The 13,559-nt window shown below is 43.2% G+C and overlaps 1 protein-coding gene across 2 annotated transcripts in view; it reads right to left on the bottom strand.

Moving 5' to 3' along the window:
* Positions 1–772: 772 nt before the first annotated feature.
* LOC110299940 (disintegrin and metalloproteinase domain-containing protein 18) overlaps positions 773–13,559 on the bottom strand; it is a 70,461-nt gene continuing 57,674 nt past the window's right edge. Inside the window, exons 18-20 of one of the 2 annotated variants that reach the window (XM_021169912.2) lie at positions 12,960–13,074; positions 8,853–9,010; positions 773–905 (exon numbers count right to left, since the gene is read on the bottom strand). In XM_021169912.2, coding sequence (XP_021025571.1) covers positions 8,856–9,010; positions 12,960–13,074 — 270 coding nt within the window. In that variant the 3' untranslated portion in view covers positions 773–905; positions 8,853–8,855. Of the gene's footprint in view, positions 906–8,852; positions 9,011–12,959; positions 13,075–13,559 lie in introns of those variants that run through there. The other variant, XM_085844324.1, reaches the window with a different exon arrangement.

Genomic DNA, 13,559 nt, shown 5'->3' with positions numbered 1-13,559 from the left:
GTCCATCTGAGTTCTGGCGACCTGGATTTGGTGTTCACAGATCCTAAGTTTTTCTCTCTGCCAAAGTCTTCTTAGCAGAAATTCTGCAGAAAATTTTTGTTTACCATGTGATGCTCTTTATTATTGGGGGCAGGGGTGGGTGGGCATAATGATCCTCGTTTCCTGGAAGAATTTTTGTTGAATTGGTATCAACTTCCCCTTTGATGTTGGTTAGAACTTATCTTTGATGCTATTTGGGTGTACAGCAATCTTTCTGGAAATGTTTCGAAATGACCGTATTTCTGTATTGAGTAGACGTCTACTGATGTCACTCACTTGTTCTGACTTGGGTTTGGTAGTTGAGGTTGGGTGGGGCTTTCCATTCTATGTGAGATCCCATGTTGCCCGTAATGTAACCGACACCGTTGCCCTGTGCACTTGTCTACATGCCGTCCCCCTCCCACTTCTCTCGCTGCTCTTGTGGCTGCCTTCTCTTTCCCTTGTTCTAGAAGATCCCACTAAAGAGTTATTCTCTTTGGAGCCCTGGCCACCTTTGGACTTAACCCATGTCTTTTCTCTCTTCCTATAGTACAGACTCTAATTGGTTTTCATTCCCAACTCTTCCCCCAACTTTGTCCCTCTTAAAAACATTCAACTGTTCCGGTCCGGATCTGTGGATCTAGGGTTTTCCAGTAGGGAGGACTTGGGACGTTGCCACCAGCCACCCCGACCCACTCCATGTCACCTGCCATCCACGGCCTTGGAAGAGACACATAACAGCCTCACTCGTGCATATATCAGTTTTATTTTCCAAAAGTCTGAGATTTAAAGTGTATCCACCGGTAACAGAGAGGTTAGAACACACACTTCCTCCTTGGGTCCATCTGCTGCTAGCTTCCTTGGCCGATTTCCGGTGCAATGAATGGCTGCAACAAAGAGGAAAGAAAAGATTCACAACTGGGTCAGGAGCCAGGCCTGCTGCTGGGCTCCCACCGAACACAAACATGAAAAATTAACCCCTGACCAACCAGTTTAATTCTAGGGAACTGTCCAAGAAGTGCAAGAGAGAGAGAGAGCATGTGCGTTTTTATCTAGTTATTTATTAGAATCTACATTTTGGGCAAACAGATTATGGCCAAGAGACAACAAGGACACATTGATTTTTCTAAGTTTGAATCTTTTCTTTTCTTTCTTTCTTCCTTTTGTTTGTTTGAAAGACTGGTGGATTTTATGAAGCTGCAACTTCTTGTTTCTGCCTCCATCTAAATCCTGGGGTTATAGGTGTGGACTTCCTGGTCTGCTCAGTTTAACATACTTTTACTTTCTTAGGGGTAAAGTCGTGGTTTAAGGAAACTAAGTGAAAGAGTATACTGTGTGTGTGTGTGCGTATGCGTGTGTGTGTGTGTATGTGTATGTGTGTGTGTGTATGTGTATGTGTGTGTGTTTGTGTGTGTGTATGTGGGTGCATGTGTGTGTGTGTGTATGTGGGTGCATGTGTGTGTATGTGTGTGTATTAATATAGAGTCCACAAGTGAGAAGAGCACTGATCCTCCACCTGTGGGTCACGCCCCCTTCACAGGGGTTGCTTAAGACCATCAGAAAACACAGATATTTACACTACAATTCATGAAAGCAGCAAAAAATTACATTTATGAAGTAGCAACAAAAATACTTTTATGATTAGGGATCACCACAACAAGAGGAAGTGTACTCAAAGGGTCACAGCATTAGGAACGTTGAGGAACAGAGGTCAGCAAGGAAAGAACTTCCCATTCAGTAGCTCAGGTTGGAAGTTTGAGTTCTGACGACAGTTCGAGTTTTCAATTGCTCGTTTCCAGAGAACACGTTTTGCTGTGATCGTGACCGAAGTATAGGGTTGACTGTCTTCGCTGCTCTTGGGTGACAGTCCAGCTGTGTCCATCAGTTGCTTTGCTCTGTGCAGCTAGCACCGCTGTGTGTGTGTGAACAGCAGCTCCTGCCTCGCCAGTAGCCCATGAAATCAAGAAAAGACTCAGTGTCGCCAGCATCAGGGACATGGAAACACTGACATGGCACTTTGCAGCACCGGGGTGGCTTGCATGCAAAAAGCAAAGGAGCAGAAAGCAAGCTTACCAAGGGGCAGAGTCAACTGAGGTCCCGCGGGTCCTGCTGCTAGGAAGGTGCAATGAGGGAGGGGCTTGGGCATGGGTGTGGCGTGTGCTGTGGGGCTGTCCACCTTAAAACTGGGATTGTGGTCGTGGTTCAGTGAGCAACGTACTTGTAGTGCAATCATGGGGAGGTGAGCCGAACCCTCAGCAGCCACATAAGAACGCCGATATGTATGGTAGGAGCACCTGACATCTCAGTACTGGGAGCTGTAGACAGGAAGATCACTAGCATAGAGTGGCCAGCCGGTCTAAGCAAGTCACAAGAACCAGGTTCTGTGAGAAATCCTGTCCGAGAAAATAAGACAGAGAATACTAGAAGGTACTTGATACTTGATACAAACCTCAGCCTACAAACACACACACACACACACACACACACACACACACACACACACACACACACATCACATATCATATATACACACACAAACACACACACACATATATATACACACAAACACAAACTTACACACTCACTCAAACTCACACACACACACTCACACAAACTCAAACACAGACACACATACTCACTCTCACACAAACACACACTCACATAATAACTCTCTCATAAACACGTGCATGCACACCCACAGAGATGCTCACACACACAACAAACACACACACACATATACTCACTCTCTCTCACACACACTCACACACAGGTGCAAGCACGCTCACACAGACTCACACACTCATTCACATGCACTGTGCTGTCTGGTTTTATGTCAGCTTGACACAAGCTAATGGGGATGTCAAATGAGAAAATGCTCCCACTAAATTAGCTTCGGGACAAACCTGTGATATATTTTCTAGATTAGTGATTGATGGTGCAGGGCCCAGTCCATGGCCTCTGCTTCAGTTCCTGCCTCCAGGTTCCTGCCCTGCCCTCCCTCCATGATGCACTGTGATATGTAACTGTTAGCAGAAGCAAATTCTTTCCTTCCCAAGTTGCTTATAGTGAAGTTGTTTTAACATAGTAATAGGAACATGCATACACACATACACAGAAACACACAGGCACATACACAGGTACACACACATACATGAATACCCTCATATACATATTTAATAATAGAATTAAATATTTCAACTTTGTAACTTTGCTCCATAAATTGTTCATCCATACTTTTGTTCATCCATATCTGCATACAAAAAATTAAAATATAGTATTTCTTAGCCTTAAATAGAAACCAAAAGAGAAGCTTTGCTATCAAGGAATAGGACTCTGCCAGGCTAAGCCATAAATAAAGGTGCTTGGTTCTTTTTGTTACAATAAATGTACAGTGCCATCTTGTGGCCAATTCAAACAGTGTAATTGGACATTTTAAGTTGCTGAAGCTGATCAACAAAAGATGTAGGAAGGGTGATTTCACTGTGAGCTACTGGACTAGTTAGTACTCAGGGGACGACTATGTGGCCAGGTACATCATGGACGTGTAGGATGTGCATTCCATGATGTGTGGCACCTTCGTAGGGCTCTTCAGATCGACACATCTAACCCCCAGGTCAGGGAGGGGTGAGTCACAGGGGACTGGTTGCTCCAGCACCATATGCGGTTCCAAAGAGGGCCCTGGCAGGATTTTCTGGCAAGGGAACCAACTGGTGGCTTTGGGAAAAACAGCCTCAAAAGACAACACGTGTTATGACCCCAAACACTTTCCCCATAACTTGCCACCAACAGCTTCCCTAAATGCACAAGGGACACCTGGATTTCTGTAAACAGTGAGGAAGACATCCAGGTCACTTAGCTTTTGAGCCTGGACTTCTCCAGACCTCATTTATGGGTCGCAGTATTACTCGCTTCTATGTTGGACTCTCGGGAGCGAAGTCTAAAGTGCGAACTGGATTCTGAGCTCATGTGGAAAGGGCCATCTCCCCTGTCTAATTTTTTTAAAAAGGATTTATTTTTATTAGTTTTTAAGTGCATGTGTGTATGCATGTATATGTGTGTGTGTTGTGCATATGTATGTATATGCATGTGTGTGTGTGTGTTTAGGTATGTGTAGCTGAGTGCAGATGTCCACAGAAGCCAGAAATATCAAGTTCCCCAGAGTGGGAGTTACTGGCAGTTGTGAGCTGCATGATATAGGTTGTCAGACTTTAATTTTGTCCTCTGTAACCACTAACCCATATTTCTAGCCTTGCTTTCTAACCTTTTGTCAGAACGGCGGCCCGAAACCTTCTCTGAAGCAGCCTCCGCAACTTGCCGGCCTGTAGCCACTCTGACTCCAAATAGTCTTTTCCTCTCTACATCTGGGAAAAGGAAGGAACCCCACAGAGTGAGTGATCTACGTGAAGTCTGGGCCGAAAAGGATAGACCAGTATGCAATTACAATCAACCGGAGACCCTGCTGCTTAATGCTATGTTTGCCCTTTAGGCCAAGCGACAATTTCCGTTGCTGCCAAATTAATACAAACCACAAAAGAAGTCGTTCAGGGTTTCTGCTCACACTTCCTGTATCAGGACAGCTAAGACCCTAACTCAGTGCCCCTTTCTGCCAATGGATTAATGGTTCAGGAAACTCTTCTTGCTGAGTTTTCTCCCGATGTAACACTCACTTGCCATGATGTCATCACCCCACGCTTCTCCATGCAGAGGGAGAATACCCCAGGGTATAACTGCCTGACCAGGGCTTGACAGACCAGCCCCTGCGTGGTCTCACAAGAAGTGCATTGGAAGGGTACAAATGTTCAGTTTCCTGCTGGGTCTCATCTTAGTGAGGATGCTGGGAATCAAGAGAGTCAGACCTACTGCTGTGTCTGTCCCCCACACTGCAGAGGCAAAGTCGCTAGTTGGTCTGCACTTGTGCCATGGAGAACATAACACAGTCAAGGGGTTCGGGCTGTGCCACAGAGGGTACCTCATTTATTTGTCCTAGAAATGATCCTCAATCCACGGTCATTTCATTGGGTTAGGTTTCCACAGTGATCTCAATGCCTTAAGATAAGCGTGGTACTGAGATGGAGAAAATCCAACTGTCACTGGCTGCCTTCAGGTAACTCTCGGAAGGCCATCTCTTTCTCTTTACACCAGCAGTTCTCAGCCTGCGGGGTCATGGCCCCTTTCACAGGGATCCCATATTAGATATCCTGTGTATCGGGTATTTACATTATGATTCATAAACAGGTAGCAAAATTACAGTTATGAAGTAGCAACAAAAATAATTTTATGGCTGGGGCTCACCACAACGTGAGGAACTGTGTTAAAGGGTCACAGCATTTAGGAAGGTTGAGGACCACAGCTCTACACAAAACAACGTTTGAAAAGAAGAGACTGCACCCCTCTCCCTATTGCTATAAGAGAAAGAGCATGAAGCCAACACAGACTAATGCACACTCGGTGTTATGATTCTTGGTGTGGGGAGGATGTGTTTATGATGCAATCAGATATTTGACGTGGCTGTACGGTGTGCTTGCCCTATTCCTGTCAGTTCTGACCACTCGACATGAGACATACCCAGGTCTGTTTTCCTTGGCGAAACGATTCTGAACCTGTGTTTTCGGACCCACAAGTCTATTCTGCATCCGAGTCAAACACCGTTGGCTTTAGATTAAACTCGTTTATGGTTTATTGACTTAGGTGTCACTAGAATTTGAACCAAGCGTATAAAAAGGCAGCCCAGGGGGGAAAAGTATGAGACAGTCATCTAAGGCAGGTATGCAGGAGGAAGAGACGATGCTCAAATGGCACGTGCCGGATGCAGCTGATCTGGGGTCTGGGGAAAATTCAACCATGGAGGAGAATGAATCTGATAAAGATGTTCATGTTAGGATGGGCCAGAAAAATGACAAGATCTTGAATAAATGTACAGATATACAAGGTAAATGCATTGATTCTATCACATTCTTGTCTTGCATCTATTGACAATATTTCCCCTAGCCTGTACAAGTATATTGATTGATTGAGGGTTGATTTTTGAGATCAGCCAATATTTTCACTCACTAGCTATGTAGTAAAGGGCATGGCTTCCCTCCTCTCCATCTCTTCCATGTCCCTGTTCTGGACAGCTGCTGAGGTTGATGGCTTTCCCACTCTGCTGTTCTCAAAAGCTAATAAAATTACTTTCTGAATCTATTTCTTATATTTTTGGTTGTGAGCCTAGCCTTTAACGGCTGAGCCATCTCTCCAGCCCCTGAATCTATTTCTTAATTTGCTTTCCCACCAAGAATTCGTGAAAGCCGAGAGTCACTTTAGGAAGAGCAGGAAACGGAAAACTATGCTGGCCTGGGAAAGAGCAACATTTAATCTGTGCATATGGGTGCTGACATGTTCACCTATGACAACTGCCGTGTCTGCACAGGCTGTGCTTGAGGCTTTAAATATTCTTATGCGCAGAAACCGCAAGATTTCAGATCCTTCTGTTCTACTTTCTCTTTTACATTTGTCATCAGCATGGCTGAAGGCACCTGGTGACAACCATGCCCCAGCTGGCACGCTAAGCACAGTTGCAATTTCCTTAGCCAAGCATGGCGTTGAGATCTCCCGGTGGGCCTGAAACATGTACACTTAGGTCTTTCATTTTTATTGATCCTAAAGTCATATATATATTCAGTGTTGTGGAAAACATAATTGAGATCTAGGCTTATGGTTTCGGGGAATTTCAGTCCGCTGTGGCAGAGAAGGCATGGCAGCCGGAATTGCTTGGTCCATGCTGGCAGGGGCACAGAGAAGTGGGGTGCACCGTGAGGGCTGAGCGACAAGTGCCAAGTGAACTGGGTGGGAAGGGAAGCAAGGCTGGGTTATCACTTCCAATGCAAGGAGTCATCTCTGAACAGCTCCATGACCTATTAGACTGCACCAAGAGCTGACACACATAAGGAAAATGAATATATTTCTATAAGGAAAAAATGCTTTCTCCTCTGCTAATTAACTATGCAGGGGCTCTGAGTACGTTATTTGCAGGATAAACAATCCTCTCAATAGCATCCAATTCAAGCATTCCTTTTGAGTCTGTTTTTCCTTTTTCTTCATAAAGAATTCTTCCTTCCTTCCTTCCATCCTTCCTTCCGTCTTTCCTTCCTTCCTCCCCTCCCTCCCGCCCTCTCTCTCTCCTTCCCTTTCTTTCTTTCTTTCTTTCTTTCTTTCTTTCTTTCTTTCTTTCTTTCTTTCTTTCTTTCTTTCTTTCTTTCTTTCTTTCTTTCTTCCTCCTCCTCTTTCATCTTCTGTATTCTGTCTTCCATCCCTGTCCCTTCTCCTCCTCCTTCTCCTCCTCTTCCTTCTCCTTCTTCCCCTTCTTCTTTTCTCCTCCTCCTCTTCCTCCTCCTTCTTTTTCTTGCTCTTCTTCTCTTCTAGTATGACCCACTTCTACATAAGCAGTATAGATATAACATGTGTACAACTGAAAATATCTTAATAAAATGGATCACTAATACCTTCCAAAGGGAAACACACTTCAATGTTGAAACCATATTTGTAATTCTTAGAGATTAATTGCCCCTACCAAAATACATGTTAAAACATAACCCTCCTTGTGAAGCATTAAGAAGAGGAGCAAGGCAGAACCTTTGAAAGGTGGTTAGGTTGTGAATGAACCAAGCCTCTCACAGCTTCATGAACTAGCAAGCTAGCTAGGCTGTCCTGAGAACTGGTCTTTTATGAAAGTCAGCTTGGTGGATCTCTTGGATGTACCTCTCACTTTGCCATATCTGCCATATCTGGGTGGTTTTTTTTTTCTTCTTCTTCAGAGAATAGCCCCATCAAAAAGGACCTAACCTGATGCAGCCTCTCAAACATTAACCTCCCGGCTTCCAGAACCACGTGTGGATCCAGCTCTCGTTCTTTATACACTATAAGTACTATGGTAGTAAGTTATTATGGAGAAAAGGCATCAATAAAAGATCAGAAACTGCAGCTGACCTCCCATTGAGAAATTTTCACAAGTGTGGAGATCCCTACAGCCCATTGTCATTTGCCACATGTGGTATTCAAACCGTACTCTAGTTATAAGAATATGGCAGAAAAGTAAGAATGGTGACAGGGAGTGGACTAGCAGTTAGTGATTTCATCCTTTAGAACATCATAGAGAAAGCTAGTTTACTGGGAAAACAAGGCAGCAGCCTTGACAGCAACTGGTGTCTGTAGTGAGATACCATGGACTATTGGGGCATGCATGTCTCTATTTGGGTGCCCTTTTACAGTCAGGGTAAGTCTCTTTGTATGCATGTATAATGTGCAAAAGAGTATATTTAAAATTGGCCTGAGGCAGTTCTGGGAGGTCAGCTTGAATGGCTGTGTATATAATTACCAACTGCGCAGTCTCTGCCATTACAAGACATGGAAATCAGGGTCATCTAATGTGGGCAGTTTGGCCAAAGGGCACAGCCAGTGGACGCCAGGCTAACAGCTTTGTGGTGTCAGGTTACAGTGTTCCTTACTCCAGCAGTTTAGGAATCCTGGGATGTACTTGTGAAGATTCCTTTATGGCTTCTTTATCTGGCCTCTTACTGATGGCCTTCCCTCCACAGTTAAAATAGCAGCAAAAGTGTTTCACTTGGGCAATCAGAGTTTCTTACCGTCTGTGAGCGAAATGTCCAGAGAGAAGCACAAGCCAGAAAAGCATGCATGAATGTGGGGAACAGCGTGTAATTTCAGGAAAAGATCCAGGGAACGCAAGTGCAGAGAAGAGAACGGTAAGATGTTAAGAGGCCTTAAGTATGAGTTTACAAAGCTACTGAAGGCGCAAGTCCGTTAACCCAGTGAGCTAACACCGGGTGGGCAATATTTACCCCTCATATTTTGTGTTCTCCCTGAGGTACGATTTTCCTTTCGTTTCTCTTCATGATCCCAAGAAGGAAAGTTATGATGAAAGGCAGAAAGATGAAGAAGCCCAGGATCACCCAGCTGTCCTCATTCTTACTCAGGCGCTTTGTAGCAAAAGCCGTCTCTGGAAAGGAAACACCAGAAAGGACGGATTGGTCTGAGTCTCTTTAATGTCACGTGTGTGTAACGTGGCTAATACTTTGACAAACCACAAGCAACCATCCTGGGGAAAATAAGAGAACACTTCAAACTTACATTATATATTTTCCACTTCAAACTCACATTATATATTTTCCATAGAGTTATTTTCCCCATTGATGCTTTCTGCATATTTATTTAAATATTCTGGTGCTGTATACATGCTTGGAATGAAGTTCACCTCATGTGGTTCACTGGTAACACCAGTAACTCAAAAGATAACACTGACCAACCTACTACCCACATCCCAGGGCTCTAAGCTCTTCTAGAAAGGAGGGAAAGGTTCCCGTGTCCACAGCAGAGCATCTGTGGATAAGAACAATGCTGTGGGGCTGGTGAGATGGCTCAGTGGGTAAGAGCACCCGACTACTCTTCCGAAGGTCCAGAGTTCAAATCCCAGCAACCACATGGTGGCTCACAACCATCCGCAACGAGATCTGGCGCCCTCTTCTGGAGTGTCTGAAGACAGCTACAGTGTACTTACATATAATAAATAAATCTTTAAAAAAAAAAAAAGAACAATGCTGTGTATTTCAAACACTGCAAAAACAAAGGACACTGGAGGTTTCCTTCACGGTCACAAATTCTGGAAGAACCAGGTCTGCTCAACCTGATCCAAATCATTATTTTATGAATAATTTAATAGTAACTCTCATTTAAATATTTAAGAATTCACTGTTAACAAAGCCTAAGTGAAAATCCAGAAAAAAATTGTTTTAAAACCTTTATCCACTGGCTTGGAAGATAAGCCTCTCTCCATGGATGAATACGTTTTGATAAAACCATGTCTTTCCATGTAGTAGTAACATTTTATGCCTACAAAAATTCCTCTTTGCACCTACACCACATCTGTATGCAGGTGCCAGCTATCTTACAATAAATTCAACCAAGGCAGTGAAAGATTCACGAAATGAAAGATTTATAAAGCTGAAAAAACAGAACGGAAGGAGATATTAGAAGACAGACCACCTATGCTCATGGATTGGTAGGATCAATATTGTGAACATGGACAACCTACCAAAAGAAATCTACAGATCAATGTGGTCCACATCAAAATCCCAACGCAGTCCTTCCCAGAAACTGAAAAAAAAAATCTTAAATTCCACAGGGAAACACTATATATATATATATATATCCAAAATAATACTAAATAACAATAAAAAAAGTCTGCTGAAGGTATTTTCATCCCAGATTTCAATTTATGTTACGAAGCTATAGTAATAAAACAGCCCAGGACTGGTATAAAAACAAACACATGGGTCAACAGAATATAACTGAAAACCAGAATCCAAGCCCACACTGCTACAGGCACCTGAGTGTCTACAAAGGGACAGGAAATGCACATCGGGTAAAAGACAGAATCTTCAGTAAGTGGTGCTCGTCAAAGACGGAGACTATCTCCTTATCTCTGCAAGAAAGGACTGGACTCCAGAGGATCGAGAACCTCAACAGAAGTCCTTATCCTGTGAATCCAGCAGAAGCAAAAATGGGGACTAGGTTTGAACTCATTGGCCCAAGACAGGACTCCCTGAACAGGAGCCCTGTGGTGCAGATATCAGGATGAACAATTGAGAAGTGGGACCTCAGGAGACTAAGAAGCTTCTGAGCAGCCAGGACGCAATGATGGCCTGAGTGAAGCGGCAGCTTACGGAATGGGGAAATAATGATAAATACTGGTGTGGGTGTGGCAGGGGGACTTATTCACTGCTGGGTGTGGGCAAAAACTGTGCAGCCACTACAACAATGAGCGACGTTTCTCAAAAAAGCTAGAAATACATCTATCACACTATCCAGCACTACCAATCTGGGACATATACCCAAAGGACTCCCTGTATTCTATTATAGCATGACTGGTCACTTATCTTCATTGCTGCTCTACTCAAAATATCCAGCAAGTGGAAACAGCTAAATGTCTATTAACTGGTGAATGGATAATGAAAATGTGGGACAGCTACACAGGGGATATTATTCAGATGTTAAGGAGAATGAAATTCACAGGAAAGTGGATGGAACCGGAACCAATCATTCTGAGTGAGGTAACACAGATCCAGAAAGGCAAACATTCAAGGATTTTGTTTTTGTTTTCTCATCTGTAGGTATTAGCTTTGGATCTTCAAATACATGTGGGGTTGTTTGTTTGTTTGTTTTTGGAATAGCTAGAGAAGTCAGGAAATTAGTAAAGGGTCATGGATGACGTCTTTTAAAGCAGGGGAGAGAAAACACAGTGGTCAAAGGGTTAGAAAGGAATAAAGGAAGAGGAAGGGGTATAGTAGAGTGGGGGATGGGAAGGCAGGGTAGCGGGGATACAGGGAGGGACAACTTGCACTAAGGATTTCTTGAGAAACTCATATGGAAATTACTACTGTAGAAGTTTGTGCACGTGTGCACGCACACACACACACACACACACACACACACACACCAGAGTTTAAATGGACTTATGCAAGAATGGGATGATAAAGCCTCTACTAGACACCAGAAGTGAACAAACCAAAAGTTTGGTATCGGGGGTAGGCTACCTCTTTTTGAGTTTTCGGCCAATGAGATTTTATAGACCCAACAAGCACTGCAGGCTACAGCGGATACTCTCGGTCACCCCTAGGATGGGATGTTAAGACCCTTTTGCAGAAGATGTTACATAATTGAATCACGGGACACAACAATGTCCATCTGTCACTACCTAGAAGTTTTATCTCTACCGGAGAATGTTCACGGTGCTGGAAAGTGCTGCACACACAACTGCAGGAAGAAAAGCAGTCAGTAGTCTTCCCCAGCCATGGATCATGGGCGTTCCAATGCCTGACTTGGCAAGAAACAGTGGCTGGAAATGTCATGGGCCCCACAGGAGAACCCACCACCATTGGGGAGAGAAAAGGGAGAGCCCAAAGTTGGGTGAGTGTGGTGTCTGATCACAGCAAGAGAAACTCTAACTAACACAGTTGGGGGTCTTCCACTTTAGCCCAGGTAAACCTCAAACTTGTAGCAATTCCCCTGCTTCAGACTCTGGTGTGTTGAGATTAGTCACGTGCTCTCACTATACACATTTAAACAGATTATATTCCTGCTCGGTCTAACCCCTGACTCTCTCATAAAACTTTTTACAGTACCCTTGATCCTTTTGTTTCATGTGCTGAGTCACAACCGTGTTTTAGTCATCGTTATTTTTCAAATATGTGATATATAAATCAACTATTCATTGTCCCTTTATATGTCTACTTCAGGCCAATATAGCTAACACCGTTGCTTACTGGATAATATACTTTCATTATTAAACCTCCATGCTATTGTATATATAGACGTCCTGAAACATGGATCTCAATATTATCCCTTCTCCAAATGCCTGGTAATATGCTCGTGAGGGAATGAATGATGGACCAGCGATGAATGAGGGAATGAATGATTGGACCAGCGAGTAGCTTATGATACTGCTTTTACTCACCAAAGAAACAAGGACACTATGCGCATGTGTTCAGAGTGTGACTTACCGTTATTTCCTGGTATAGAGAATACATTTATGCTTTGCTGTACACTTTTCTAAGTTTCATTCAGAATGGACAGTGTATTCCAGAGATGCTTTTCAATAATGTCCAGTTTTAATAATATGAATTATTATTAATTATATATATATAAAACCTTTTAAAATCCACCTCACGGTATTTATTAAAACTTAAGAGACAATTCTATTTCCATTGACTTCATTAAGTTGGTTGAATGCCTCTGAGAAAACTCATTACAAATATGATACCAAATTAATTTATCAGTAATCGGGCTGTGAAAGATTTGACTAAGATGTCAAAATTATTATTATTATTAATTATTGACTAATACCACAGAGGGCAATGCACTACTTGCTTTGGAAGTTTAGTTTTACTGACCAGTTCTGAGAATGTTCCCGTCGTCGATGCTGCCCCCTGGTGATCCAATCTGTAAGTTACAATCTGGAGGCCTGTAGTCAGGAAAGCATTGGCAATTACCAAAGTTATTACATATCTAAAATGGAAAAATATGCAGTCATTTTGAATCATCTTAGTAGTTAAATCTGATATAAGTGATTGAAATACGTAGAATATTTTTAAGGTTTTTGTAGCTATACAATATGAGGAATGTGTTAGAAAAAGTCACTGGTGGCATAATCAAGGGCATACATGACCACGATGTGAAAATACATTTAATTCCTATTCTCTATTTTTAAAAAGTGCTTTATCTTCTCCAATAATCTTCTAAAGATGAGATGTAGTAAATTTATGACATGCCAGTCTGTGCTTTCTATTGCTGTGATGAACACCATGACCTAAACGGCTTGGGAAGGATAGGGTTTGGGGCTTACACTTGCAGCTAGCAGCTCATCCCTGTCAGCAGGAGCTCAAGGCTGGAACCTAGAGGTAGGAGCTGAAGCAGAGGCCACTGCCTCTTGGTCTGGCCCCTGTGGCTTGTTTAGGACTTATCTTACACAACCCAGGACCCCCTGCCAGCAG

Source organism: Mus caroli, unplaced genomic scaffold (genome assembly GCF_978045245.1).
Source record: "Mus caroli unplaced genomic scaffold, Mus_caroli_1 scaffold_10, whole genome shotgun sequence".
Lineage (NCBI taxonomy): Eukaryota > Metazoa > Chordata > Mammalia > Rodentia > Muridae > Mus > Mus caroli.
The sequence above is the reverse complement of the archived record's forward strand: the minus strand, read 5'-3'. Positions and strand labels throughout refer to the sequence as shown.